General features: G+C 38.4%; 1 protein-coding gene across 2 annotated transcripts; it reads left to right on the top strand.

Moving 5' to 3' along the window:
• Nucleotides 1-8,074: 8,074 nt before the first annotated feature.
• Nucleotides 8,075-14,532, top strand: LOC122076737 (protein LONGIFOLIA 1-like). Of its 2 annotated transcripts, none has more exons than XM_042642233.1 (5): nucleotides 8,075-9,290; nucleotides 9,911-10,009; nucleotides 10,107-12,266; nucleotides 12,354-12,507; nucleotides 13,137-14,532. In XM_042642233.1, the coding sequence occupies exons 1-5, from the start codon at nucleotides 9,237-9,239 to the stop codon at nucleotides 13,982-13,984; spliced, it is 3,315 nt and encodes a 1,104-aa protein (XP_042498167.1). In that variant the 5' UTR covers nucleotides 8,075-9,236; the 3' UTR covers nucleotides 13,985-14,532. The 2 variants fall into 2 exon arrangements, with proteins under 2 accessions (XP_042498167.1, XP_042498166.1); XM_042642232.1 differs by having other exon boundaries at nucleotides 8,076-9,290; nucleotides 9,936-10,009.
• The last annotated feature ends 12,893 nt before the right edge of the window (nucleotides 14,533-27,425 follow it).

Genomic DNA, 27,425 nt, shown 5'->3' with positions numbered 1-27,425 from the left:
GATTCCTCTCTCCCTCCCATACCCTTCCCCCCCCCCCAACCCCCCCTCCAAAAAAAAGGTGCAGAGGTAGTTATTCTCAATTCCATTTTGTGTCTACTTAGCTGAATGTTAGTTGAAGTTCAAACTTTTGGCTGAAGAACATGTTTTGGTAACTAAAGGTTCGAAGTTCTTATGGGTTGTCTGAGTCTATCAGATGGTTATTCAGATAAACACAGGTGGAGGGGTACTGATTCATATTCAAAACGACTGCTTCGGTGACCATTTTTCTCTTCTCCTCCGACACACCCCACACCACCACCACCATCCCGCACCCTCCCCGCCCAATATCTATATTGGGATCCCATAGAGTCCTGACTGCTCTAACCTGGGCAGCCCAATTGGTATCATCGCACAAATCCTATTGAAAATGATTATCTAACGTGGCTTCAAGCATGGTTGAGTGGTGAAACAGGAAAATATTTGTTCACAAGAAAAACAAAATTTCCCATATCCTGTCGCACAAATAGAGGCTTGAAAATTCGGAATATCAATTCTCACTTTAATATTCCACTTGCCCTAGCTTTTGCCATTCGGGGGAAAAAAAAAGGGGAAGCTTTCATTGAAGCTGAAGGAAGAAAAATCTTTTTGATGACCCACTTATTTGCTCCGCGAAGAAGTGTAAAACGGCCTAAATTGGCAATTTGTGAAATTTCAGGGTCAAAATGAATCGTTTTCCTTCTGGTATTGGTATTTTTGGAAAAAATCTAACTGCTATCTGAGTTGCTGAAGCTGCAATGCGGCAGCCAAAGAACTGAATAATTTACTTTCTTTAAGGTTCAAATATATTCTCCTAAGTTTTATTATTTTTAAAATACCCTTTAAGATTTCATTTATTTGGCTGCTACAAGTTGCTGCTAAATTCATTTGATATTCTTCTTTTTCAGTTGTACATTGTTTTCGATCATTTTTTAAAGTTTTTATTTATTTATTTATTTATTTATTTTATCACTTGATTAGGTTTTAATTTACCATTTGGCCAAGGATTGAAACTTGACAAGTGAATAAAGACTTCGGGATAGATGTAGCAATTCACAAAAATTCATCCCAACCAATCTACTTGGTTACAAACATGGTTTTAGAGTATGGTAATAGAACATGTATTGATCATCTTCAAAATCTTTATGCCGTTATGGTATCAAATTGCCCGTATCGAATAAAAATACCATTGTTTTACCTTATTTTATTTTTTTACCACTGGTTTCCACTGGGGTCGATATAGCAATTCACAAAAATTCATCCCAACCAATCTACTTGGTTACAGACATGGTTTTAGAATACGATCTTAGAACGAATATTGGTCATTTTTAAAATTGTTCTGCTGTTATGGTATCAAATTGCCCATGTTGAATAGAAATATCCTTGATTTACCCTATTATTATTATTATTATTTTTTTTTTACCACTAATCCCCACCGTTCATTCGATATATTATTGGCCAGGTATCAAGATTCAACACGTGCCAAACTAATATGGATTGGACGATGCGACACTGATACTTAGAACCTAGGAAAACGTCTTCCTCCCCCTTCCCCAATCAAAAGTCGCATACATAGCCACTATAGCCAGCTAGTAGTAGCCACTATACCCAGCTAGTGGTCCAGATCCCAAAGAAATCCCAAAAGGAGTAAAGAAGGGCAAGTAAAACTGACACATTAAGAATATGTACAACTCACATATCTAGATCTGACCCAAATTCAATTATGCCGTTCTTCTTCTTCTTATTCCTGGAGTTGAGCTATACCAACTCTCATGTGAGAGACAATGGAAGCAAATATAACCACTTAAGCTAACATGTGCCCAACCCAATCTCATAGAGTTGGTAAGATCATGCATTGGTTTTCAAGGGATAGGCATATGGGAGAGAGATCTAGCCAGGTCAATATAAAGATTTTTTGTGCAAGGGACTAACTAGAGTGGTCCCTTTTGCAAACTGGGCCTAGCTATCTATAAAATCACCTTTAGTTGGGCTTAATAATCAACATAAACAGAAATGGACCCATAAAAACCTACCAAACAGGCTTCATTAAGATCTATAACTAAGGTATGAGGTGTTTAAGGCAATTGTTTAGACCCCTCAGCCAACTCTAACTTCTCAATGAAATGATAGAGATTGCTAACCCTAGAAACTTGGCATGTGTTAAGGATATTAGCTGGATTCTCATGGTCTGGTGGCTTCATTTTCATTGTGTGGTTTGGCCATTGACCTGCCTTGTTTTGGGCCTATATTAATCATTAATTAAGCTTTGTTAATCACTTATTTCAATCTCTAATCATTATGATCCTTCCGTAGCTAATCCTCTTTCTGCATATAGGTTAAGATTGATTTCACTCTAAGGTTTGTTATAAAAAAAATAGGAAAGGGTTCTTTGAACAAGTGGCATAGAGGAGCACACCAATGAGTTACGACAAAACAATGCCATACATATGAAGGCAATAAAGTCATTACATGTGGCTTTTGCACCCTAACACAGAAGTGTGCAAATTTACCATCCCATCCCTATGAAATAAAAAATCCCATTGTTGTTGATCCCCTTGAGCATGCTTTCATTGGCCACGCAACCACAACGATCTCTTTCTCATGAATTCAGCAAAGAAGTTGATTTTTCACTTCAAGCAGACCCTTTTCTTATATCCATTGTGTTCTTGGAAACAAAGGCAAAAGGTGAAAGCCTTGATTGAACTTCAATAAATGTACTTGTTTCACTTTTGAGTTTATGAAGATAATTAAGGATCACCACAGAAGTTGATTTTTCACTTCATGTAGACACTTTTCTTGCACCCCAAGCCTGAATCAGTTTAGATTTCAGACCCCACATTTAACACTCCTCTTCTGATTGGAAAGGATTGAAGGAACCTTATACCCTCACATTCAGATCAAACCCTAATAATATATTCCACTCCCCCCCACCCCCCCTTGTTTCATGTTCACACAATCTGCTATACTTTTTGGAATGCCTTAGGATATGAATAATGAGATCCAAAGACCTTTGCATTGAATTATTGCTGCTTTAAGACATCCTTCTAAGATATAATCTCTCTCTCTTAGCACACTATATTTTACCATAATTCCTATGAAAAGTAGTTACTGATCATAACATCATGATCATATTATGAAAAAATAGGTTTGATCCAATCTGGTTGACTAATAATCCCCACTGGTCTTAGTCATTGATGTGGCTAAAGCACATGGGTTTTGGTGGGAGGGGAAGAGTTAGAAAAAGATATATAGAGCATCATGTGCCAATAAGGTGAGGCAAATGGGAAATGTTCCCTTCTTTTCTTTTTTTAAGAGGGAAAAGAGTTGGGATGATTGGGATAGGATAGTTGGAATTTCCTGGTAGGGTTAGGCCATACTCCATGTGATCCATTCATTTTCTCCAAGTGGTGATGCTTCATCCCTTACTCAATTTTGCCCTTTCTCTATATAAACAATCACCATCACCTTTTTCATCCAATAATAATAATAATAAATAAATAAATAAATAATCACTACCATCTTTCTGATTGGGGAAGAGGAGGATGGTGGGACATTGTTCACTTTCATGCATAAATTAATGTATACTTTTATGTATGATTAATGTACAAGCATTCATGCACATACATGCATACACCTCTCTCATCATGTCTATGAATAATACCTCCTAGCTCCCAAACAATAACTACTGTGTTTATTCCTCCAAGTACCCCCAAGAAACCCTCTTTCATTCTCTTGGTTGTCTATGTCTAATGGCCCATTCTAGAAAAAATAATTGGTTTTGTACCTTTTGACAGACTTTCCAGTCTCAACAACTATATAATACCAAATACTTTAAAATTCTTTGAAAATTTTTACCAAATTATTAATAATTGGCAATGGGTCCCAAGTTTAAATATTTTAGTTAGGAGTTGCATCATTCTATTCCCCATGAGCATACATAAGACAAACATATTTAAATTCTCCTCCCAAGGAGTTTATCAAAACTATTTTAATATAATATAATAATATTTTAACTCATTCCATTACACAACCAAATCCTCAAATTTTGCTCAAAAGAGGGTAACTCAAATCAAAGCTTGCCCTATTGGTTTGCAACCTAAACATATAAAAGAGAATGGCTATCTAATTTATTATTTTTTCCCTTTAGTTCCAGAGCAAGATTCTATTTGAAAAGCTTGTATTAGCCAAGAAAATGACAACTCGCTTAGCTGGTATAAAGTCAAGTATGTAAATGGCACAGATCTGATCAGTTTGAAATCCTCAGCAAACCACCATTCATGTGAGCCATTTGGATCTTGTGCTCCAGAATTTTAATCCATTGAAAGCTCATTTGCAGAATGAACACTTGTTATCTATTAAACATGTATTAGGCATTACTTTATTGATTCAAGCTTGTGGATTAAAATAATAAATTTTGCGAGATTAGGCTGATACGCTACAATATCGATAGATTACGCCGCGTAAGAGAATAGAATTATTATAATTTTTTTTTTAATTTATAAAAAACAAACATGGAAAAAAAAACAAAAACTTCATTGATCAATCAAATTAAGAAAAACAGTGATGTAATGAGAAGTTAAGAAGGTGGGAGGGTGAGGGAGAAAGAGACCCACAAAGCATTAATAGGTGACAGTTGAGACCAAGGCAGGGTTGACAATGCTTAAGGGTGGTGGGCAGCCATGTGCCCAAGGAATCACAGACACCATTCCAATTCCTGGAATATACTTATTAAAGAGGTTGCATAATGCAAATAAGGATAGCAAGTGAGTTTGAAGTTATTGCTAGGTGGCATCATTATGAAAAATAGATATTTATTTATTTATTTATTTATTTTTCATTTAAACACTAATAAATATATCAAAATTATTATATATTTATAATGCCTAGAGTACTTGATAGAGTGTGAAGCGTTAAAAACCATCTTATTAGGAGGTCTTGGGTTCAAGCCACTTGGTACGTTCACAAATTCCCTCCCCCATAGAATAGAGTAAACTAAGACTTACAAAAAATATACTAAAAATACAAGAGAAACCTATCCGCTTGCGTGACCACTTCCTCATTGGGAGGCCACATGAAGGTATCTTCAACGCATGGAGTGGTGTATCAATCTTTTTGCATCTGCTTATGTATAGGCTTAAGCACACATAAGCGGGTAGATTTTTTTTTTCAAAAAAAAAAAAAAAAATATATAAATTATATAAATATATATTAAATTGGTGTGAATACATGTCACACAATATATATTACTATATATATATTTTTTTTGGGTAATCGGATTACACATACTGACAATACATGTATAATTACCACCCACCCCACCAATCACCAAAAAAAAAAAAAAACCTCTTAAGATTATGCATCATCACAAGCATTTTCATTGTAAATCATAGAAGCTATTAGATGGATATGTCAGTGGGGATTAAAACCAACTTCTTCACATGATCAAACAAAGTATTTTGGCATCTACAAACATGTTCATACCTGAAATATTATACGGTTCCAATCCTTTTCCTGCAGTCAGATTTTGGATGGTTTGTACACTTTGAAAAACTTGGCAGATCAGGAAAACTTAATTTGTCTGAGTGAGGTGGTCTTGCATTTAGTGTCATTTCCTCTCTCTGTGTTCGGCTAGGTTGGACCACGATATTGTTGGAGTACTCAACGATCCAATAATATGGACTAGGGAAGATGTAGACATATATCATAGTTACAATCATTAAAACAAACAAGCAATCCATCCCATAAGGCATAAACTATATGACAATCTATTGGTGACCAACACAAGAAAATCTAATTTTCTTGACCTCTATAAATAGATTAAAAAAAAAAAAATTGAATTGATATGAGGAAATATAAGAAGTATTATTTGTTGGATAAAATTTTGGTGGGTGACGAGAATTGTGGTTCAAAAATTTCTTTCTCAAATCATAGGAGGTTCATTATTATCCTTAAGGTCTCCCATCCAATTTTATGGCAATAAAGAGAGGGATCTCTTTGCCGTGGATGAAGAAACTCTATCTTTATTTGATTTTCAAACTTTCTTTATTTTTATTTAAGGTTAACCATTTTTTCATTATAATCTTTTACAAGTACTACCTTAATTCTCTCTAAATCCTATTTGACGGTGTGATATTGGAATCCAAATACAAAGGAGGACAAAATGATTCCCCCACTTCTTGTGAATTGCAAAATTCTTGTCGGTGTTGATGCCCACCATAGCCCTCCTTAAATATTAAGAGTAACAAGAGAGAGAGAGAGAGAGAGAGAGAGAGAGAGAGAGGGACCTCTGACACCCATTTTATACGGGCATATGAGAGTTCCCTTTTGAATCTTCCAATAAGTGGCTATTTTAAACATTTCACTATTTTGTATGAGCAAAGAATTTTGAAAGGATATGCAAAAATGATCCGCATTCTCGTGTTGTGAGAAGTATTATTTGTTCGATAAAGTTTTGGTGGGTGAAGAAAATTGAGGGTCATAAATTTCTTCCTTAAATCATAGGAGGTTCATCATTATCCTTAAAGTCTCATTCAATCTTATGGCAATAAAGAGAGGGAATCTCTTTGCCGTGGATGAAGAAACTTGATATTTATTTGATTTTTAAATTTTCTCTATTTTTATTTAATGCTAATCAATTTTTCATCATAATCTTTTATAAGTACTACCTTAATCCTCTCTAAATCCTCTCTCCACCGAAGTCCCCTAATATTTATAGGAAAAAATAATCCTTCATGGCGGCATGGTATTGGTACTCAAACACAAAGGAGGGCAAAATGATTGCCCCACCTCTTGTGAATTGTGAAATTTTTGTCTGTGTCGATGCCCACCATACCCTCTTAATTATTAAGAGTAACAAGAAAGAGAGTGAGAGAGGGCTCCCTTTGGCAGCCTTTTAATGCGGGCATATGAGAGTTCTCTTTCGAATCTTCCAATAAGAGGCTATTTTAGATATTTCACCATTTTGTATGAGCAAAAAAATAAGAAAAATTTGCTAAAATGATCTGCATTCTCGTGTTGTGAGAATCTTTTCTCCTAATAATAAATATAAATAAAAAAAAAACTTGGATATTTTAAATTTTCTATTAAAATTACACATCTTTAATGATGTCATAAGGCTCCACGATGAGCAAATTTTCTTAGCAACCCTGCTAACATATAAGCACAAAGTCAAACTTGAATCTCAGCCTTTTTAAGGAAACAATTCCTTTTAGATTTACAAAAGGAAGAAGTGTTTTATTTTCCTTTAGGTATTAGGAGAAATGTTTTCTTAGTTTTGTTTATGTACTCAAGTGTTTTCTTAGACTAGTAATGTACTGAAAAAAATAATTAATTTTGATATTATTATTCCACCACATGGATATTTGATATTTCACCTAAAAGATGATAGTGGAAACCAAACGGCCCAACTCATAAACTAAAGCCAATTTGGCTTGAAACTGTCCATTTATAACCTCTATTTACTAAAATAACTAAATTAAGTGGTAGCTTCTGTGAAATAAAGAAATAAGTACTTCCTGGCCCCCCTTTATTAGAAAAGAAACAAACAATTAAAAATACTTAATAGTACTCTTGCTGTCAAGCACTGGGATTAACTAGACCCAGAAAAAAAAAATAGTAGTACACAATGATATGGTGATGTACACAATTTTTTTCTGGCAAGTATTTGTTATTGAGTTGTCTTCTTGCTTCTGAGTTCAAACATGGGATTATACAAAGGTTGGAGTAGTAATTTGGACCATGAAATCCTTTGAAAGAGGCATTTAGACTTGGACTTTGCAGGCTTTCCAGAGCACAGATCCACTCCCCTTACCTCCTTATCTTCCTCTCCCTCTCTTCCTCTTTCTCTTTCTCTGACACACAGCACATGCCCATGGACAGATCCAGACCCACCCACCTCATTATCAGCCCTCAACCCACGTGGAAGTTTGATAAGAGACCAAAGTAGATCTGAGACATCTGACCCACACAAGCATTTCCCTCTCTGTCTCTCTCTCTCTCTCTCTCTCTCTCTCTCTCTGCCAGCCTTGGAATCTCCAAAGTCTCATCATATTCCTACTTTCTCACCTTCTTCTCCTTGGATGAAAGTCATGATAGAAATTACATTAAAAAATGCCAACTCTCACTTTCACTAGATTCATTCTTTTCATTCACACTACAGTCAATTTAATATGAATGTATCATCTTATCTCTCTGTTTTACTCGGCTTGCATTCTTTATACAGACCCAAAGGACAGCCACTGTATCTTCTTTGTTTCTGGTTGCTAAGGGAACACAGAAGAAACCCAAAAAACATCCCCCTTGGGTCTGCAGAGTTTCTCTAATGCAGTCTGCAACTCTGCATTCAGTCTTTCTTTCGGATTTCTGAGGCATAGATGTGGGATAACTCTGGCCATTGGGTATTGGGTATTGGGTATTGGGTACTTGTGTCATTTATTACAGACGGCATTGCCTGGCTTGTTCTGTGAAACCCAATAAGCGGTTCCTCTTGTTTCGTCCTACTTCACTGATTAAAGGAGGAAAGACAAGATATTGATTTGGGGTTTTTTGCTTCTTCTCCCCAAAGGGTTTTTCTTCAAAGGTCAGAATTTTAAGTAGCATTTTGGTTGCTACTGGAGTTTTTGGAAGGATTTTTGGAATCAATCAAAAATCAGCTTACGGAGTATGCTGTGCAAGTTATTCGAGTAAGTTTAGTTTTGTTCGAAAGCTGTAACTCTGTCTTTGGCACAGAATCAGTACCTGGCAGAACGTGATCTTGGATTCCTTCTGTTCGTACTTCTTGGGAGCTTAAATTGCTTTCTGGGTTTTGCAAATATTTGAGAGGGAGGACTAGTTGTCCTATCTCTTGAGTTCCTTGTGTATTGGGATTTGGGTTTCTGGGATAGAAAAGTTTGGTGTGGTTTCTGACTTCTTAAATTCCTCAGAGGTTCTGCACTGAAACTCCTTGGGTCCACTTTTTCCAATTGTTCTGCAGCCGAAAACCAGTTTTAATATTGTTTTAAGGGCTTGAGTTCTGTTACCCTTCTTTGTGAGGGAATCATAAAGCTGCTGGCTTGCAAAGTAGGTGATGGAGGTTTGAAGGGTCTGAGCTTAAATCTTTGTAGTTGAAGACGGGGAGGTGGAGATGTCTGCAAAGCTTTTACATGCCTTGACAGATGACAATCCAGACCTGCAGAAGCAAATTGGATGCATGACTGGAATCTTTCAGATCTTCGATCGCCACCATGTCCACACTGGCAGGCGGATCACTAGCTCCAGTCACAAAAGGCTTCCTGCAGGTATTTTATCCCTTTTACCTGGGTTTTAATACTCTAATTTTGAATCATTTATTTTGAGTTAATTCATAAATTTGGTACTTAAGTGGACTAGCATTTTGGTTCATGGCTTCATGAGTTTCTTGGGATCATAGCTTCAAGGAAATATTGAATTGCTGTTAGTATATCTGGAAAGTTTACTCTTTTCATTTTTGTTGTCATGATTCCTCAGCACGTTTTCCTCTAGATTTTTCGAACTTCCAACATCTCTGTGAGAACAGTTGATTAATTTTCATATTTAGAAAGAAAAAGAAAATCTGCTCATCAAGAATTTGTGTTATTGCCTGGATTACATATTTAACATTGTCTTGATTTTTTAAAATAAATTTTCTTCTGTAAAAAGTGATAAAAATTCATTTCTGAATTGTTTATCAACAATGTTTATCTTTATGTTTATGTGCCTAGGAGTCTAGGACATGATTTTTCCATTTCATGGCTTCGCAGAAAATCCCCATGTCCCTGAGAAGTCTGTTCCATTCTAACTGTCATTATCTTTGTGGTGCAAAACTTGCATCTTATTCATTTTGTATGTTGGATTGCATCCTCCTCCAGCATGTAAGACCATCAGTCTCTCTATCTTCTAAGTCCAATTCTTCTATTTCTCTACAGGTCACTTGCACCCCAATCATGGCAGCCATGGAATGGAGCCTAATAATAATGAACATAATCTACCATCAATTACAGTAAGTACTGAATTTCATTTTGAATTTGGAAGCTCCATTGAAGCTGTCTGCAATTTTCTGGGAGGATTCACATATCTATAATATATTATAACTGCAGGAAAGAAATCCCAACAGGAACGTCCATGAGAATCGAAGAGTTTCAATGGAGTCATCCAGGACATCCTTTTCATCCTCCTCTTGCTCATCTTCATTCTCCTCTCTTGATTGTAACAAGTCATCTCAACTTGAGTTCTCTTCCGTTGACCAAACCATTTTGACAGAAACACCTTTGAGGGACCCCCACCCGCCTATGAACCACCCCAATGCTTCTCCACAGATAGGGCGACAATCCCTTGACTTACGTGATGTGGTTAAGGAATCAATCTACAGAGAATCCCGTGGTTTATCTGTTAAAACTACAACCAAAGAAGCAGCAAGCCGCGCTGTCAAGCACAGAGATTCCCCAAGGCCTTTGCCACTTTCTAAATCAGTTGATGGATCTTATGGTGTCGGAATCAATGGGAAGCCCAGAATGCCTGTTGATCTCAATGAGTCACTCAGAGTTCTTGCTAAACTTCGAGAAGCCCCTTCTTTTTTTAATGAAGCCAGAGAATCACCAAGGTCATCATACGAAGCAAAAGATGTTTCTTTGTTTCAAGTTTCCAGGGATGCCCCTCGGTTCTCCTACGATGGGCGAGAGATACCTCGTCGATCTTTTGAGTCACGAGACACCTCCAAATCTACCACAAAGTTGAGAGAGCTACCAAGGCTCTCCTTGGACAGCAGGGAAGGTTCAATGAGGGGTTCTAGCAAAAATACAAAATCAGATTCTTTTTTGAAGGATCTAAAGATGAATAGTGGCAACTCTAATGACAGAATCACAAACTCACAGCAAGAACCAGGACTGTGCAAAAGGCCTCCTAGTGTTGTAGCAAAGTTGATGGGCTTGGAAGCATTGCCCAATCCCATCTCTGTCACCGACAGTCGGGCAGGGTTTGTTAAAACCTCCTCCAGTAGGCACCTTGAGCCTTTCTCAGTATCATCAAAAGCAGTAGATGAAAGTACACAAAGTCGAGTATCTGGCTCCCCCAGGAGCTCCCTCAAAGACCCCATGTCGCCACGATTGAGATGTCCTGATTCAGTCATGAAACCCATTACAAGTTCAAGGTGTCCAATTGAACCAGCTCCTTGGAGACAGCAGGATGGTGTGCGTGGTTCTCAAAAACCGGCATTCAAGAATTGGGACTCCCCTTCAAGGCCACTGAACTCATCTCCAAGTGTTTATAGTGAGATTGAAAAAAGGCTCAAAGATCTTGAATTTAAACAATCAGATAAGGATCTCAGAGCTCTGAAACAGATACTGGAAGCAATGCAGGCTAAGGGGCTTCTGGAAACCAAAAAGGTACAAGATCAAGGTACCAACTTAAAGTCTGAAAAAGACTATGGCCCAATCCACACCAGTTTCAACCAGAGTCCAAGATTCACAAACAGGAGAAATCCACAGAATAACCACCAGCTATCTGACTCAGTAGAAGGAAATAATTCTTCACAGGCATTTGAATCCCCAATTGTGATAATGAAACCAGCAAAATTTATCGAGAAATCTGGTCTGCCTGCTTCATCAGTTATTCCAATTGATGGATTATCTGGTCTTCGTAAGCCCCGAAGTGGTAATTCTGGAGATAATAGAAAGGCTCCGGCTAGCAGACAAGCTGCGAAGGACTTGCCTCCAAAACAATCTCCTAGAGAGCTTGCAAATAAAACTCTATGTTCCTCGGATAAGAGAAGTAATGGGAGAACCTTGACATCAATGCAGGCTTTAAGCAGGCCTCAACAGTTGCACAAAGAAACTAATGGAAGCCCTGTGAAAAGCTCAGGATCTGTTAGCCCAAAGCTACATCAAAGGAGGCTTGAGTTGGAGAAGCGTTCTGCTCGTCCCCCTATCCCTTCATCAGATGCTAGCAAAACAAGAAGGAAAAGTCTTAGGCAGCCAACAGATTCAGGTTCCCCAGGTGGAAAATGTAGGCCAAAATCACCCAACTTGCAACAAAGTGATGACCAATCAAGTGAACTAAGTAGTGAAACGAGAAATTTGAGTCATCTAGGAGATGATATTTCTGTGCTATCAGACAGCAACATCAGCTCAGGCTCACATATGGATGTGGAAGTGACAAGCGCTGACAGATCTGCTGAGATCAACTGCAACTTTTTCCAGCAAGGTAGCCTGAGTTCACCGAAAATGGTAGCTAAGAATCCAATTTCTAGCTGCAAACAGAAGGTATGTGTTCCTTATTTGAAGCGTTCACTTGATTATTGAATAAGGTTGGTTCACCAGTTAATTTTCTTTCTCCGTTTTCTTCTTCAGATATCATCAGCCAGGTTGAGTGAAGACGGCGGTTCAATGGCAGAACTTGCAACTGTTGCTCCTGAACAACCAAGTCCTGTTTCTGTTTTAGATGCCTCGTTTTACAGAGATGATTTGCCGTCTCCTGTGAAGAATACATTGATTGTCTTCAAAGGTGAAGCTTTGCTCCTGGTGGTTTACATTGCATGTAGTATCCATTGGTATTAGCGAATGGCCAGCTTATCTGTTTCTCAAAATAAGTGTTGATATGGTAAAATTTACTAATTACAATATAAATTAGCATGAGAAAATATATGTACTGTGCACACATCTTATTAGATGACTTCTTTTATCCTTTTCTTCCCCCAATTCAGACCATTTTAAGTACAAGAACTCCAAGTTATGAATTTTCACTAGGTATCCTTAGTGAAATTGATGGCCAAAGCATCCTCAACTGTGGGATGCATTCTTAATATCCTATCCAACGCATGGTGCATTTGAGTATCTTCTACATATGCTTGTTTTATTGCAATTGGTGCACTTGCAATGATCTTAGCCCCAGGAAGCTGATTAGTATTAGGCCATATTGCAGCACCCATAATAGCAACCTCGGAACCACTACATGGTGGTAGCATTTCGGACACGACTTATTGCAAATTGATAGTTTGCTCATCCTACAAATTATATGAGTTCATAGAAGGGAGCTCTCTCTCTCTCTCTCTCTCTCTCTCCCCCCTTGTTTGTGTGTGGCTAATTTGCAGGCTTCTTTATTTATCAAATTTTCACTGATTTTTCTTGCTGCAGATGGTGAGACTCCAAACTCTGATGATAATCCTGGTGAAGATGGATGGAACCCAATGGGTCTTGACCAGTTGTCTGACAGCAAAGGATCCAATTTTAGCTCAGACATCAATCGAAAGAAGTTGGAAAACATTGAGAACTTAGTTCAGAAACTTAGAAAACTGAACTCGAATCACAATGAAGCCACAACAGATTACATTGCATCACTTTGTGAGAACTCAAACCCTGACCACAGATACATCTCTGAGATATTGCTAGCCTCAGGCCTGCTCCTCAGAGACCTGAGCTCTGGGTTGATGAGCATTCAATTACACCCGTCAGGGCACCCAATCAACCCTGACTTGTTCTTTGTCCTAGAGCAAACTAAGGCAAGCACTGGGATCCTAGCAGACAAGTGCAATAGTGAAAAGTCTATTCGATCAAGACCCAACCAAGAGAAGCTCCACAGGAAGCTCGTGTTTGATGCTGTTAACGAGATTCTTGTTCGGAAGTTGACTTCCACAGTCCCTTCACCTGAACCATGGATCCGTGCCAATAAACTGGCAGGTAGGACTTTGAATGCACAGCAACTTCTGAAGGAGTTATGTTCTGAGTTAGATCAGCTGCAGGCCAACAACTCAGTCTGCAGCTTCGATGAAGAGGATGACAGTTTGAAAAGCATCTTATGGGAGGATGTGATGCATCAATCAGAGAATTGGACAGATTTCCGCAAGGATGTTTCAGGGGTTGTACTGGATGTTGAGAGATCCATATTCAAAAATTTAATTGATGAGGTAGTGAATGGTGAGGCTGAAGCGGCTAGTCTGCGAACCAAGCAAAGCAGGCGATGCAGGAAACTATTTTCCAAGTGAGCATCAACACCAAAGAAGGAAAAATCCTGATCCCTATCATCTTGCCCAATTGATATCTCAATGTTTTTAATTCCATTGTGCTCCCCTCCCCTTCTCATAATGTTTTGGACGATATGTTGAATGAAAAAGGTCAAGTTGAGGCAGCTTCTTTTAATCCTTACTATGAGATATCACCTGTGGAACCATTAGTGATAATTTGTGATGGCAGTTATGACCACAAACTGGGGAAACTGGCTGGGCCTCAGTTTTCTTCTAGCATGGGTTGATTATGGTTTTGCAAAGAGTGCTCAAGATGATGAAGTTAGGGATCTGTTACAAGGACTTCAAGCAGCTCATAAGCAGGAAAGGGGTGAAACAGAGGTCTGGATGAATTGTAAGTAAGTGGTGGACTAGTTAGCACAAGACGGCAAGAAAGGATGGCCCTGGGATATGTCTGTCTTGCTATCTGATTGCACTATATCTTATTTTAAGTCTGTAAATATGATAAAGTGTAACAGATCTTTAGTAGTGGTGGCAAATGATTTAGCTAGCAAAGCTAGGTTTTGCAAGTTGAGATGTTGTATTCAGGATGGGTACTTCTTCTCCTTTCTTCATTTTTGTTTTTGTCTGTTTTTGGATAAAAGTTTTATAATCCATGGGTTAAAACTGCTGATCTCTGGCAGCTTGTAAAATAAAAACAATCCCTTTTGAGAATTTAGTAACATAAAAAGTTCATTATGGGTTTATAGATGAATACATAAGAAGCCTTCTTTTCCTTCCATTTTGTTCCATGTTTGGCTTCTAAGCTGAGCCTTTTCCCTGGTTTTATTTCCTTGCTTGTTATCCGTACCAAACTTCAATCAATTATGCTGAAGCTGAGTTCACAAATTTGGATTCAAGAATAAATCGGACCTTAATCGCATTTTGAAAATTAAATATTCAAGTTAATCAAGGATCCAAAAGTTGGCTCTTTTTTTTCTTTTTTTGGTACCAAAAAAAAAAAAAAAATTAAGAATTACAAAGGGAAAAATGGGGTAATGCTATCCCACCAGACAGACAAGGAAAATTCATGCCCGAGTAACAAGAATATGAGCAGGTTATACCATATCTCAAGGAAAATGAAGGACTCGAAACCCAGTAAAGTGAGTGGTTAATAAAAAAATATCTCGAGCAATAGTTTGAAGTTTAGGGGAGGCCGAATCTGAATCACCATTGACACCATTGACAATCTGTATGCAATCAGAAAAGCATACCAAGAAAAAGCTGCAGTTATCCATTGGCTTTTGAGAGTATAATTAGCAAATATCTTTTCATCATGATGCAATAACTTTGTTACGTGTCTACTTCTCTCCTTAAAATTCAATATTTTTTCTTTTATTCTCATTTAATGACAACCAAACATAAGCCTATGTGTTGGAGAAACCACATCCACCTATTTGACTATGTTTCCGTGGTTTGAAGGGAATGCTTGAGACATTCCAAGTTTTTAATTTATGACAGTGTCACTACCATGCAAATGCAAGTTGCAAATTCTAACTTCTAGTTTCCCTCATTGTCACACTATCTCAGTATCTCTGGATGAAGACTTGAAAGTCACCTCTGATAATTCCATTAGTTCAGTGGGCAAAAGTAGTACAACTGGTGGTGCTTTCTTTAAAACCAAATATAGAATAGAGAGAGGTATGTGCTTAGGTTTGAGTGTAAGTTAGGGCATAAATTAATCAGCTGACCGACCATCAACCAACCATTTTCCATTCACACTTCCTGGAAATAGCTGTGCTCTCTATTTTTTTTTAAGTCCACCAAAACCAGGAACGATGCATGGCTTGACCCCACCTTTGTCAACTACTCTGGCTGAATTTATTGGCTTGATCTTTGGAAACACGTCGTCCTCAAATCGTTGGCTCAGCACTCCCTCCCTCAAGGATCAGATAGATTTTCACTACTTTTATAACAAAAAATGGGATTGCCTCCCTTCCAAACCCTAACCACACGGCACGGGAGCAAGAATGATGTAATTCATATGAGCCCACATCATCAAGAAAAGAGAGAAAATTACAAGATTACCCAAAACAGTATCTACTCATCACCATTTTTTTTTTTTTTTTTTTTTTTTTTTTTTTTTGGACATTTTGGAGCAGAATATCAAACACAATATAAGGGTTTCTTTCTGTCCAAGTCTGAATCTTTCCTCTTATCATTTATATTCGGTTGATTACAGATGATTCGATTCTTCCCTCCAAGTTCGAATCCAACCACAGCTAATCGAATTGGTTGCAAGCCTTACAAGATCAACATGTTGAATTGTCAGGTAACTGTGGTGTCTATACGTGATTGCGACCAGAGAAATTTAATAATTGGCTCCACATTTTCGTTTGAGATAGCACATAAAAACTACAAAGAAAAACATGAAAAAAAAAATTTGCACACTTTCCTCGCATTAAAATTTACATTGTCAACTAATCATACCTCATTCACACACGATATAATGCTTTTTTTTACAATTTAAACCTTCTGAGGCTTTAAATAATGTGGGCAAACTAATTGTCCTCAATACATGAATGAGTGCTAAATATCCTGTCAACACGGCCAAAAATCAGGTTATATGGTAGAAAGGAAACCAATCCCCCCCCCCTCCACCGTCCTTTATTTCCATCCGAAAAGATGCAAGAATATATCATGTTAAATTAATCCTCAAGTTTGATCCCAAAATACAAAGACGGCATGGTGCTAAAAGAAATCTGGTACTAAGAAACACAATCTCTGCTCTACGAAAGGATAATATCAACTTCACAACGTAATCAGACAACAATGGCAGGGTAAAAGCTAGAAGCAAGCAAATCCAATCTCTGTTGTAGCCAAGCGCATATTTTAAAACAAAAAATCCAATCAGGAAAGAAATCAAAACTGGATCAAACCAGAACCAATAACATAAAGAGTTCCAGCTTATATCCCTACTTTTTCAAGTAAAAAGTAAAAAACCAATAGTTATATGATAAAAAGAATTGGTTTAACATCTGATCTAGTTTTAAAAACTATGGGCATGCACCACTTTTGGTTGGGGGGGGGGGGGAGGTAGTCACACACGCCCCTCCCTAATTTATAGTCTTTCGAAAAAAGTGAAAATTAGAACTTTCACCCAGTATTCCCTAATTACAGGTGGAGTCGATGCATATATACTATGTTCCATCATCCAGCATTTACTTTAGAACTCAGAAGGTAGAGGAGATACCTCTATCCTCATGAAGCATAAAGCTAACAAGCACAAAGATGTGCAAAGGCAGTTGCAAAGAAGCACCTCCAACATTTTTGAGACACAGGGAAGAAGCCATGACTCCAAGGGACTGCACCAAGAGATGCATACTGATGAGCTACGCAGTCAAGTGTCAGTCTCAATCTAGTTTGATGGCACATTAACTCCATCAAATGCATTCCTATGACCTGTGGCCTATGAATTGTGCATTTCAAAAGCTTGCTATCTTCTTGGAAGAAAGCGCCTCAAGGTCTATAGTTTATGGTCCCTCATTTGTCTCCAAATTCAACCTCTGCATGTTATATGAGGCTACCACAGCTTCTCTTGTTCCCTCTTTTCTGCACAGCTGTGTCTGAAAAATATGCAAAATTGTAGACACAAACAAGGAATAAAGAAATCCTCAGGGATCTTGTAACTGACCATACAGGCCTTGTCAATCCATAAACCATATTGAGCTAGGATGCATATTTGAATGCTTGAATATGTTTTGTCCCACTCCAATTAAGGTGCCAAGCTATTGTGGAGGCAGGGAAAGAGAAAAAAAAAGGAGGAATCCTCAACCAAACTTCCTAGAGATATTGAGGGTTATTGAGTCTTTTGAAGAGAAATATTTTACCCCAAAAAATAAACAAGAACAATTTGCAGCAAGAAGACAATAGAGTGCAAAGGATAATTCAGGAGCCACAGATTTAATTAATCGGGGTTCTAATGGATTATACCTTCCAGTGAAAGGAGCACTTCTACGTGATAGAGCAGCAAAGAAAATGTGAAGGTGTTCAGTGACTGAAGGCAGCAGAATTACGAGCTGGCAGGAAAGTGATCATAGAAAAAAAAAAAAAATGCAAAGCAGACCCTGAAGTGGATCCAAGGACTCATGAAACACTTACATGAGTCTGGGGTTGGGCCATGGACTGTTTTTCACCCATAGTTGTCAAGGTGTTGCCTAGGCATCCAGGCTCTTTCTTGGGTCCAAGGCTACATGTCTTGTATGCTTATATTATATCCCAAGCATTGTTTTCACATGTTGGTTTTCTCATATTAGACCATTACTAGCACTAATTATATCATATCGCATGACATTGCTTCTGTGTTGCATATAAACATAACTAATGTAAAGTTAGGAGACTGATATCCTATCCTAAGATAAGGATTAATAAACTGTCTACCTGCAGGTCTAACCAATAGTTCCAGCAACAAAAGAGGGCTAAATCTCAGAATTACAAAGTGTACCAGATTTAGCATCTGACCAATCTGGAGGACCAGACCTTTCAGTTGAAGGTAGCCTCTACTGAAGGGATTAACTTCTGAAATTATCAACCTACACTGATGGCTTGATACAGAACTATGAAGAGAACTCAGAATTAGAAGGTTAGAAATAAAAAATAGTAACTCATTGATATAACTAACCTAGCCATGTGATAAACTTCAAACAGCCATCAAAGGAAGAACCCTAGATGGGTATTCAACCTTCAAAACTTGGGACCGTAATGGATTGCTTGATCAATAGTTACAGGTTCTCAAAATTCTCACATGTAATCCTTAGGCCTGGTCTTCCACTGGATCTTGATTGATAGATCTTTAACAACTTCAACACTATAACAGTACCTTTGAATGCCTTTCTGATGCCTGAAGTTGCAGGTTCAACCAAGAAATAGGAAGTAGGATTGATGGAGAAGAAACAGAAGAAAAAGAGGATTGACTCTCTCACCCGCACCTAGGCTTCTCACTTCAAGGTCTTTCACCTCACATAGTACTCTCTCCTATACTGTTTCACACAGCCATTGGTAACAACCAGAGTTCAATCTTCATTAAAATCATGCGGACCACCCCAAATTGTCCAATAGAAAGTCCCTTAGAAGACCATATTGGGACTCGTAAACTAAGGGCCCCGTTTGATAACGTTTCTGCTATTTCTGTTTCAAGAAACGGCAGAAACATAAATTTCTGTTTCTAGAAACAGAAGCAGAATTGAAGGTGTTTGACAAGTCACGTTTCTAGAAGTCGATAGTAACCAGCGAAAGAATGGCCACGAGTCATTTTCAAAAACGACGAAACAAGTTCTGCTTGTTTGGCCTGGGTCGTTTCTTGAACCATAAATAGATAGAAATTTCAATTTCTATTTCTGAAAACAAGTGAAACGAAACAGTTTTATCAAAAGTTTTTTGTTCCGTTTCTTCCGTTTTTGGACACAGAAACAACAGAAACGCGTTTCTTGAAACGTTATCAAACAGACCCTAAGTTAAGATCCTAGCTTTGAAACTCAAAATAGAAAGTATCTAAAAGCAAGATTACAAAATAAAACACTTAAACTGAACCCCCACGATCTGGTTTTGAGTGAACCACTAACACCTAACAAAGAAGGGTTGGCCCCCAGCCGAAGGCTGGTTGTCCCAAAGGCCCATCGAAACAAGGTCCAGTATTGTGTGAAGGGCCTGGTTTCTAAGGTTCTTGCAGCTATATTTCTGGCCCAAGAACCAGTCTAAGTCAGCCCCCCTGGCTTAAGATCACTTGAATCCGACAAATGAAGGAAAGAAACTTAGTGTTCGTATAAATCCGTGTTAAGTACGAAATCGTCGCCATGGATCCATGTACAGTCAAGTTCAGTTGTCCCTTCCATTTGACAAGAAAAAAAAAAAAATAGTAGCCTTTGCCACCATTGTTGTCAAGGCGTCGCCTAGGTGTCCAGATAGTTTTCCTGGGGCTTAGGCGACTGTCTCCTAATTGCATTGCATGTCACCTTACATTTTGGCACTTTTTTATGCTAAATATTATCTTTTATTTTGATGTCCATAAATTTATTTTCATTCAGAAGATTTTAATAGCATTTGCGCACTTTAAAATAAGTTTGACCAGAACATAACTTTGTCATTACAACTCAGAGTTAAGTAATCTTAGATTTGTTGGAAAACTGGTTTTGTGTTGTATCTAATACACAAAGTCTTATGTAAAAATAAAATCACTTGACCGGTCAAACTTGTCATAAAATAAGAGAATTTCTCTAAATGTTGATTTATTATGAATAAATATTGATTTTTTTATGACTTGATGTGGCTTAATATTATTTTTTCTGACTTGGTGTGGCTTAATGTTGATTTTTTATGAAACAACGTATATGTAATATACTAAATAATGTTAGAAAAGAAGAAAAATAAAAAATATCATTTGGTGGCCTTGTTCGCCTTAAGGTGGACGCCTTTTTGCCCAAGCGCTTAGGCAGCCCCCCAACGCCTTGGTTCGCCTTGGCACCATGACAACTATGCTTGCTGCCCCACGTCATAGTGAACTTGCTATCTAGAACATCCCCTATTTCATCTTTGATAGGGGAAGTAGTAAAGCAGATTCAATATCACCCTCGTCTGAATGATGACCCACATATAGAGTAAGGTTGACCATGTTAACAAACATTGCTAATCTTCAAATCTGGTGGCAACTCTAAATGTGACAGTTCTAAATCTTGGTCGAGACAAAACCATGGGTCGAATTGAAAATGTTACTGGTTTCAACGATATTTCGCACATTTCAATAATTTTGATAAGTTTTAACTAATTTTGACCAGTTTTGAGTCTTTTGGCCGGCCCAATTTTAGTAGTTTCAACCAGTTTTGACCAGCCTATGATATGTCAAATTTTGCCCCAAAAGTACCCAGTTTCAACCGATATCTCGATTTCGAGTTGGGTCAAAACCTACTGCAAGATCGAAATCCATATCCTTGCATTTAAGCATTATTACAAATGTATTTCAGCACTTTAAACGGATCCATTTCACGAGAGTGTCATTTGTGATGGGTACCAGGAGTGAACCATTCCGGAGCAACACGAACCATAACCAAATCTCCTAGCTAAAACTCAACGAAACAGCGACGTCAGTATGCGGATGCCTTATATACACCATTACTAATGCAATGCGTCAACAAACTACTATGTGAACCTCTATGATGTCTAATAAACTCATCTGCCTCAACACTCACCCAGATGTTAAGGGGTAATGGTACCAAGTTAACGGGTCTTCTAGGCTAAAGACCAAGCATAGTCTCAAAGGGTATGTGACCCATGGTGCGATTGATAGAGCTATTATAAGAAAACTTTGCAATGTCAATTATTGAAGGCCACATTCTCATGATTACGAATAGGAAAACATAACAAATTGTTGAGGCTTCGATTTACAACCTCTATCTGACCATTATCTAAGGATGAAATGCCATAGAAAACTTTAGCTTCGTGTTAGGTCCGCATCCACAAAGTTTGACAAAAATAACTCATGAACTTCACATCTTGGTCAAACACAATGGATTTTGACAATCCATGTAGTTGTTCTTTAAAGAAACATTGCCGTCATATGGCTTGCGTCAAATGTCTTCTGACAAGATATGAAATGAACCATTTTAAAGAATTTCTCCACCACCACAAAAATGGAATCATATTGCTCTTGTGCCATTGATAAGCCAAGGACAAAGTCCATATTGATGTGTAGCCATGGTGCGTGATGTACGGGTAGAGGTGAGTATGGACTTGTGTTCTACTTCTCCTTTGGCAAGTTGACATATGTGGCACCTCGGATAATGCCCAGCAAGTTTTGCCCTTGTCAAAGGGTCCTCCCATGTTGCCTCCATATAACTCATGAAAAAGGCGCTACCTCAAAGAAGTGTTGGGAACGAACAATTGTGTCTCAGGAAGAGAAAACCATCATGTATTGAATACTTGGCATCGGTTCTTCCTGCCAATAAAATTTCATATACGCTAGAAAAATCAGCATAAAAAAGGTACTCACCTTTAATGTGATCATGGCTAGGGCTTTGGCCCGCAAATATTTATTGTAAGCATTTTCCGACCAAATGCATCAGCTACTTGGTTCTCCTTTCTAGCTTTGTACTCCAAGGCAAGAATGAACTCCTGGAGGTAAGTGATCCATTTAGTTTGTCGATTGCTTATCAACCTCTGGGAGTGCAAGTATTTTAGAAGTTCATGTCAGAGTAGAGTATAAATTCCTTGCCAATGAGATAGTGCCTCCAATGCTTCATTCAACTTTCACACTACAAAGAGCAATAGGGTGCCCTACTTGCATCAAAACACCTCCAATCCCAACATTGGATGCATCAATGGCCACTTGGAAGATACAATCATAATTGGGTAAGGCATTAGAGCCTCGGTCATCTTCTGTTTAATCTATGCAAAAGTCTTCATGGCAGCTAATATCAATTGGAATTTGCCTTTACTCTCCCTCATACATTTAGCAATATGTGCCATGATAGGGATGAAATTCTGAATCAAGCATTGGTAAAATGATGCTTAGCCATGAAAACTTCTTCAATCAATGTTCTAGGTACATGCCAATCACTTATGCTCTTGACCTTTTTAGGGTAAGGTTCCACTCCTTGGGACAACACAATAAAACCAAGGAAAACAACCTTTGGTAACATGAATGGATGTTTCTTAAGGTTGACGTAGCGTTCTTCAGTATGTAACACTATTATCATACACCACATATGGTGTAGGACTTGTGCCATATTGCATATCAAGATGATGTCGAAATATACCACAAGAAACTTGCCGATAAGGGTTGGAGAACTTGAGTCATCACCCACATAAATGTATCAGAGCATTGGTAACACAAAGGGCATGACCTTCCACTTGTACAGTTTGTCCTTAGTTTTGAATGTTGCCTTCCATTCATCTTCGAGGCGGACTCGTATCTGATGGTACCCAATCTTTAAATCTATCTTGGAAAAAATAGTAGCATCAGTCAACATGCCTATAATAACATCAAGTTTACGAATTGGGAACCCTATACTTATTAAATCCCTTATAGGTTGGGGAAAGCTAGTTTCATGTACACCCGTTTCCTTGCTGGTCTGTAAGAATTCTCGTTGATGTAAAGCTAAGAGCTTCTTCTCAGCATGACACCCTTTGTTTGTACTCGACTCTTCTTGTTGAGCCTCTTTTGTTGGCTGTTTCTTGGCTACAGACTATAGGATTTGTTGTCTTTTGGCTACGGCAGCTCTAAGCTTTGTCTTCACCACCGGTATGTTGAGTGGATTAAGAATTAAGGGTTTACCATTAAAAGTCAAATAAACATTGATTCTTGGTGCCTCCCACCAACACATTTTTATCATACATCCATGGCCGTGCAAGTAAACCATCCATCAACACCATGGGTATGACATCACACCATACAACAACAATAACATCCAAAACCTTATCCCAACTAAATGGGGTCGGGGCTACATGGAGATTCCAAGCAAGGATGAGCGCAATGATCCATCGAAAAAGATTGATGGGTTATGGCTAATTATAATAAGTGTCTGCTATCAACCTGATGCACCAGTATGACATCACGCCATAAATCCTCTTCATAATCACTCAACTTCAGTAGTAAAGAACATCATAGGTTGACTTCTAAGATACTGTTGTTGTGGATGTGCGGCATGTGCCTCTCGCTTCAATTTTCCTTCAATAACATAAGCTTGCGAAACAACATTTATGCAACTCCCACTATCCATTATGACTTGGGCTGTCAACAGCCCACTGGACATCAAGGTGTAAAATATGCAATGGCAATGCCAATCTTTACCCTTAGCTTCAGCTACTAGAATCTTATTCATGACATTAACCTCGAAGATCTCTTCATTAGTTTCATCATCTAGGGTAGTGTCTTACTCATTTTCATCGCAGGCTACATTAATTGCCCCAATCATCATCTTCTTAGGTGTCACAAACTTGCATCTCATGATTGGATTCAATTGTGGCAATGACTGAATTATGTTTGCAACGTTGCGGACAGAATTTGGCGAAGTGTCCGAACCTGTTGCAATGATAGCACTTGGTTGCAACTCCGCTAATCATAGGAGCCTTACCTCTATCTGCAAAGAACTGTGGAGTTTGAGTAGGAAACCCACATGGTTTATATGCTAGAATTTTTTTTTTTTTACTATCTCCGGATTGTGCATTAAACTGCTGGGTGGATGTTTTGATCAAATCTTCAGCCTCAACAGCTTTCTCAAAACAGTCATTTAAGCTAGTGATCCTGGTCACTCCCATCCTATCTCTGATTTCAATTCGTAGCCCCAATCCGAATCAGGAAATCAATTGGTCATCTTCTTTGTAGTCCTGTGTGGGCAAAGAGGTTATCAAATTGATCCATATATTCTTCAACTGAAAAGGACTCTTGCCGAAGGGTGTTGAGCTGGTCGTGAAGTATTCATCGAAAGTTTTGAGGTAAGTAATTCTCCTTTAATTCCTTCATTTCCTCCCACGTAGTGGTTTCTCACAGACGACGAACTAAATTATCCTCATGGTTGTGCCACCATTCCCTTGCTCTCCCCACCCCCCGCTAATTTGGAGTGGGCCAATTTCAATTTAGGGTTGATGAAAGAATAAAATACCTAAATAACTCTAAAAATTTGAAGCTAGACCAAGTGAACTAGGCCTATATGATAAGAATTGTGATGAACAGACTAGGAATAATGAAATGGTGAGGTGTGAAGCGATCTCGTACTCAACAAGACAAGTAACCCTTAATAGAGTAAAGTTGAGGCACCTTTAGCCTTTATCTTTATTATTAGTAAGTATAGTAGGGCTGTTGCTTGTTTAGTATAGTGCTAATGCGCACCAAGAATCAACAGATGAGGCCCTATTCAAATAAGCCGCAAAAAGATGTTGCACGTTAGTGCATCCAGCTTCTTGCTTGCTGATGGCGCATTAGCCCAATTGTTGTAGTTTTGGTTCGATTGCTGTCTCGAAAGCTATTCTACGTTGTACTCCAGTTTTTTTGGGGCAATCAATCCTTCCCCACCCCTCTCAACTGATTATCTGCAACTAATTCTTTATTTATTACAACAACTATGAAAAGAATAAATACCTCTAAAAATTGGTACCTGTTTTGATAGTACTTAGTTAAGGGCTCCTCTTTGAAATGTTAAGACTCAAATTTTAGGTCCATATTGATGCAGATTGATGGAGGTTGAAGAGAGGAAAGAACCAGAAACAGCCAGTCCATCAAGCCAGATTTAAAGCCCCCTGTAGCTTATATCTTAGCCCCAAAAATTGGGCCAGGTTTGGGCCTATTAATGACCTGTGTGGAAGCCTTCTAAGTAGTTTCTATTTTCTGCTTGTTTCTATTTTAGAAGGTAGCTACAATGTAGGTTTTATTTGTATCCAGTTTCTATTCTGAGATGTAACTAGAAGTAGGGACTATATTAGGTTAGCTTCTACTTTATTGGGTTGCTATTTTGCAATGGATTTCTCCACGCAAGGGGGGATTTTGATTGAAGCTATTAATAAAAAGAGGGGCTGTAGAGTTTGAAGAAAATCTCGCTTTTCTTGTGACTGTGAGAGACATATGGTTGGTGAGAGACCAACCAAGGCCGTAGGTGAGAGGCCTTGGCAATATCCCCTTTCTCTTCTATCATTTTTTTTTCTTAGTTTCTATCTTGTTAAACCTGCAACAAGTTTCTAGCAGTGAGGTATTAAGCCATCAATTCTCTGCTGTTTTTCAATTGATTGGTACTCCATTGATCCACCCACAACAGCTAGTGATGAAGACTTATTCCAACCCTGTGGCACTGCTGGTTTGGTCTCCTACTGCAGTCAACTTCAAGTCCATACAACTCCAGTTCTGGCCAGAAGTTTCATCTCAAACCCTGAGGGTGCAATACCTTCATTGATCTGCTCCTTTGATAATACTTTCAGCCCTATCTAATGGCAGGTTTGTGCCGTGGGCTGTAAGTTACTATAACACTCTCTAGTTTCTATTTTCTACCTTGCTGTTGTACGACACCCAACCATCAACTTTGGCTGATTTTGAAGTCATATTGAGCATGTCAGCCCCTACCCTCGATATAAATTATGGCTCCAACTGAGGTTTCCATACATGGTTCAAAAACTCTCCAAATTTCGCTAATTTCGACATGTCCGAGACTGACCAGGAGGCAAAACCCAGAATCAGCACTGTTTCTCTGAAATTTTGCTAATTTCGCCAAATTTCAGTCCAAAAAATGCAATGTTTCGTAGAAATTCTGCTCATTTAGACCATTCCCCCACCCCATCCCCAAAAAATGGCCAAGTGAAAAAAATGGAAAAAATACACTGTTTCAGTGGAAATTTCAGCATCTGTATTTTGGCATCCGAAACAGCAAAATGAAATGACTATTTGAACCTTGTTTCCATCAGCTGGTATTGCTGGTTTATTGGTTTGGTAAGTAGTTCCTATTTTGGAGCTTGAACTTGTAAGTTGTTACCTATGTGCTGATCAGCCACAGTTGTAGAGCTGTGGATGCTGGTGAAGTCAATTCATCTTTCTAGTTTGGGAAAGAATCCTGAAACTTATTAAAGGTTTGGTTGGCTATATTTAATCAGCTTGGGCAATGAAGGTAATAATTGATGAGTTCAATGATTGGGAATAAAAGGCTACAGGTTAATAACCAAAGCTTCGTTTGCAAATAGAGAACCAACAGTTAACAACTTAACACAGTTGCAGTCGAACAACATATAAGCCGACACCCAAAAAAAAAAAAAAATTGCACAAACAGCAAGAAAAGAAAAATCCCCCATATCCTGAAACCAGAAATAAAGAATCTACTCACCAAGAATCAGTTGCTTGAAGAATAACAGCAGAACAATGGCATCATAACAACCAGTAATCAGAACCAGCATTTATTACCAAGAATCAGTTGTTTGAAGAATAATATCATGAATAACCACAACCGGATTTATAATAAGGAAACAAATTTAGATATTTGAGAGCAAGGATCCAAGTTGCCAATCCCATTTAGCAGACATTTTCCTGACTTGCTGGGTTGCGCCTCTTTCCTCTCTTTTTTTCGGATGAATAAATAAATTCATAAGAAAGCAGGGAAGAATATACAAGGGGGGAGAAAGAGGGGGGGGGGGGGCGCAAGGCAAACCAAACAAAACGAAAAAACAAATTACAACCAAGAGAGAACCATCGCAAGCTCAAAATCAAGAGATCTACAACCCAAAAGGCACCCAACTAGATCAAGCCCAAGGAAAGGAAACACTAGGATTCAAAGGGGTGAGGGGTAGGGGTGGGGGGTGGGGGGGGGCAGCAAGCAGGGGAGGCTGGGTCAAGATGGGGGGATGGTGTCAATGTGGAGATTCCAAGAGGCCATGATATGTCTATTCCTATTGGACCTAGGGACGCCTCTTTCCTCTTTTATTTGTTCTTCTTGTTGATTTTCATTTGCACTTGTCCTCA

The sequence above is a fragment of the Macadamia integrifolia genome, chromosome 4 (genome assembly GCF_013358625.1).
Source record: "Macadamia integrifolia cultivar HAES 741 chromosome 4, SCU_Mint_v3, whole genome shotgun sequence".
Classification (NCBI taxonomy): domain Eukaryota; kingdom Viridiplantae; phylum Streptophyta; class Magnoliopsida; order Proteales; family Proteaceae; genus Macadamia; species Macadamia integrifolia.
Note: the sequence above shows the minus strand (reverse complement) of the source record. Positions and strands in the feature narration are given on the sequence as shown.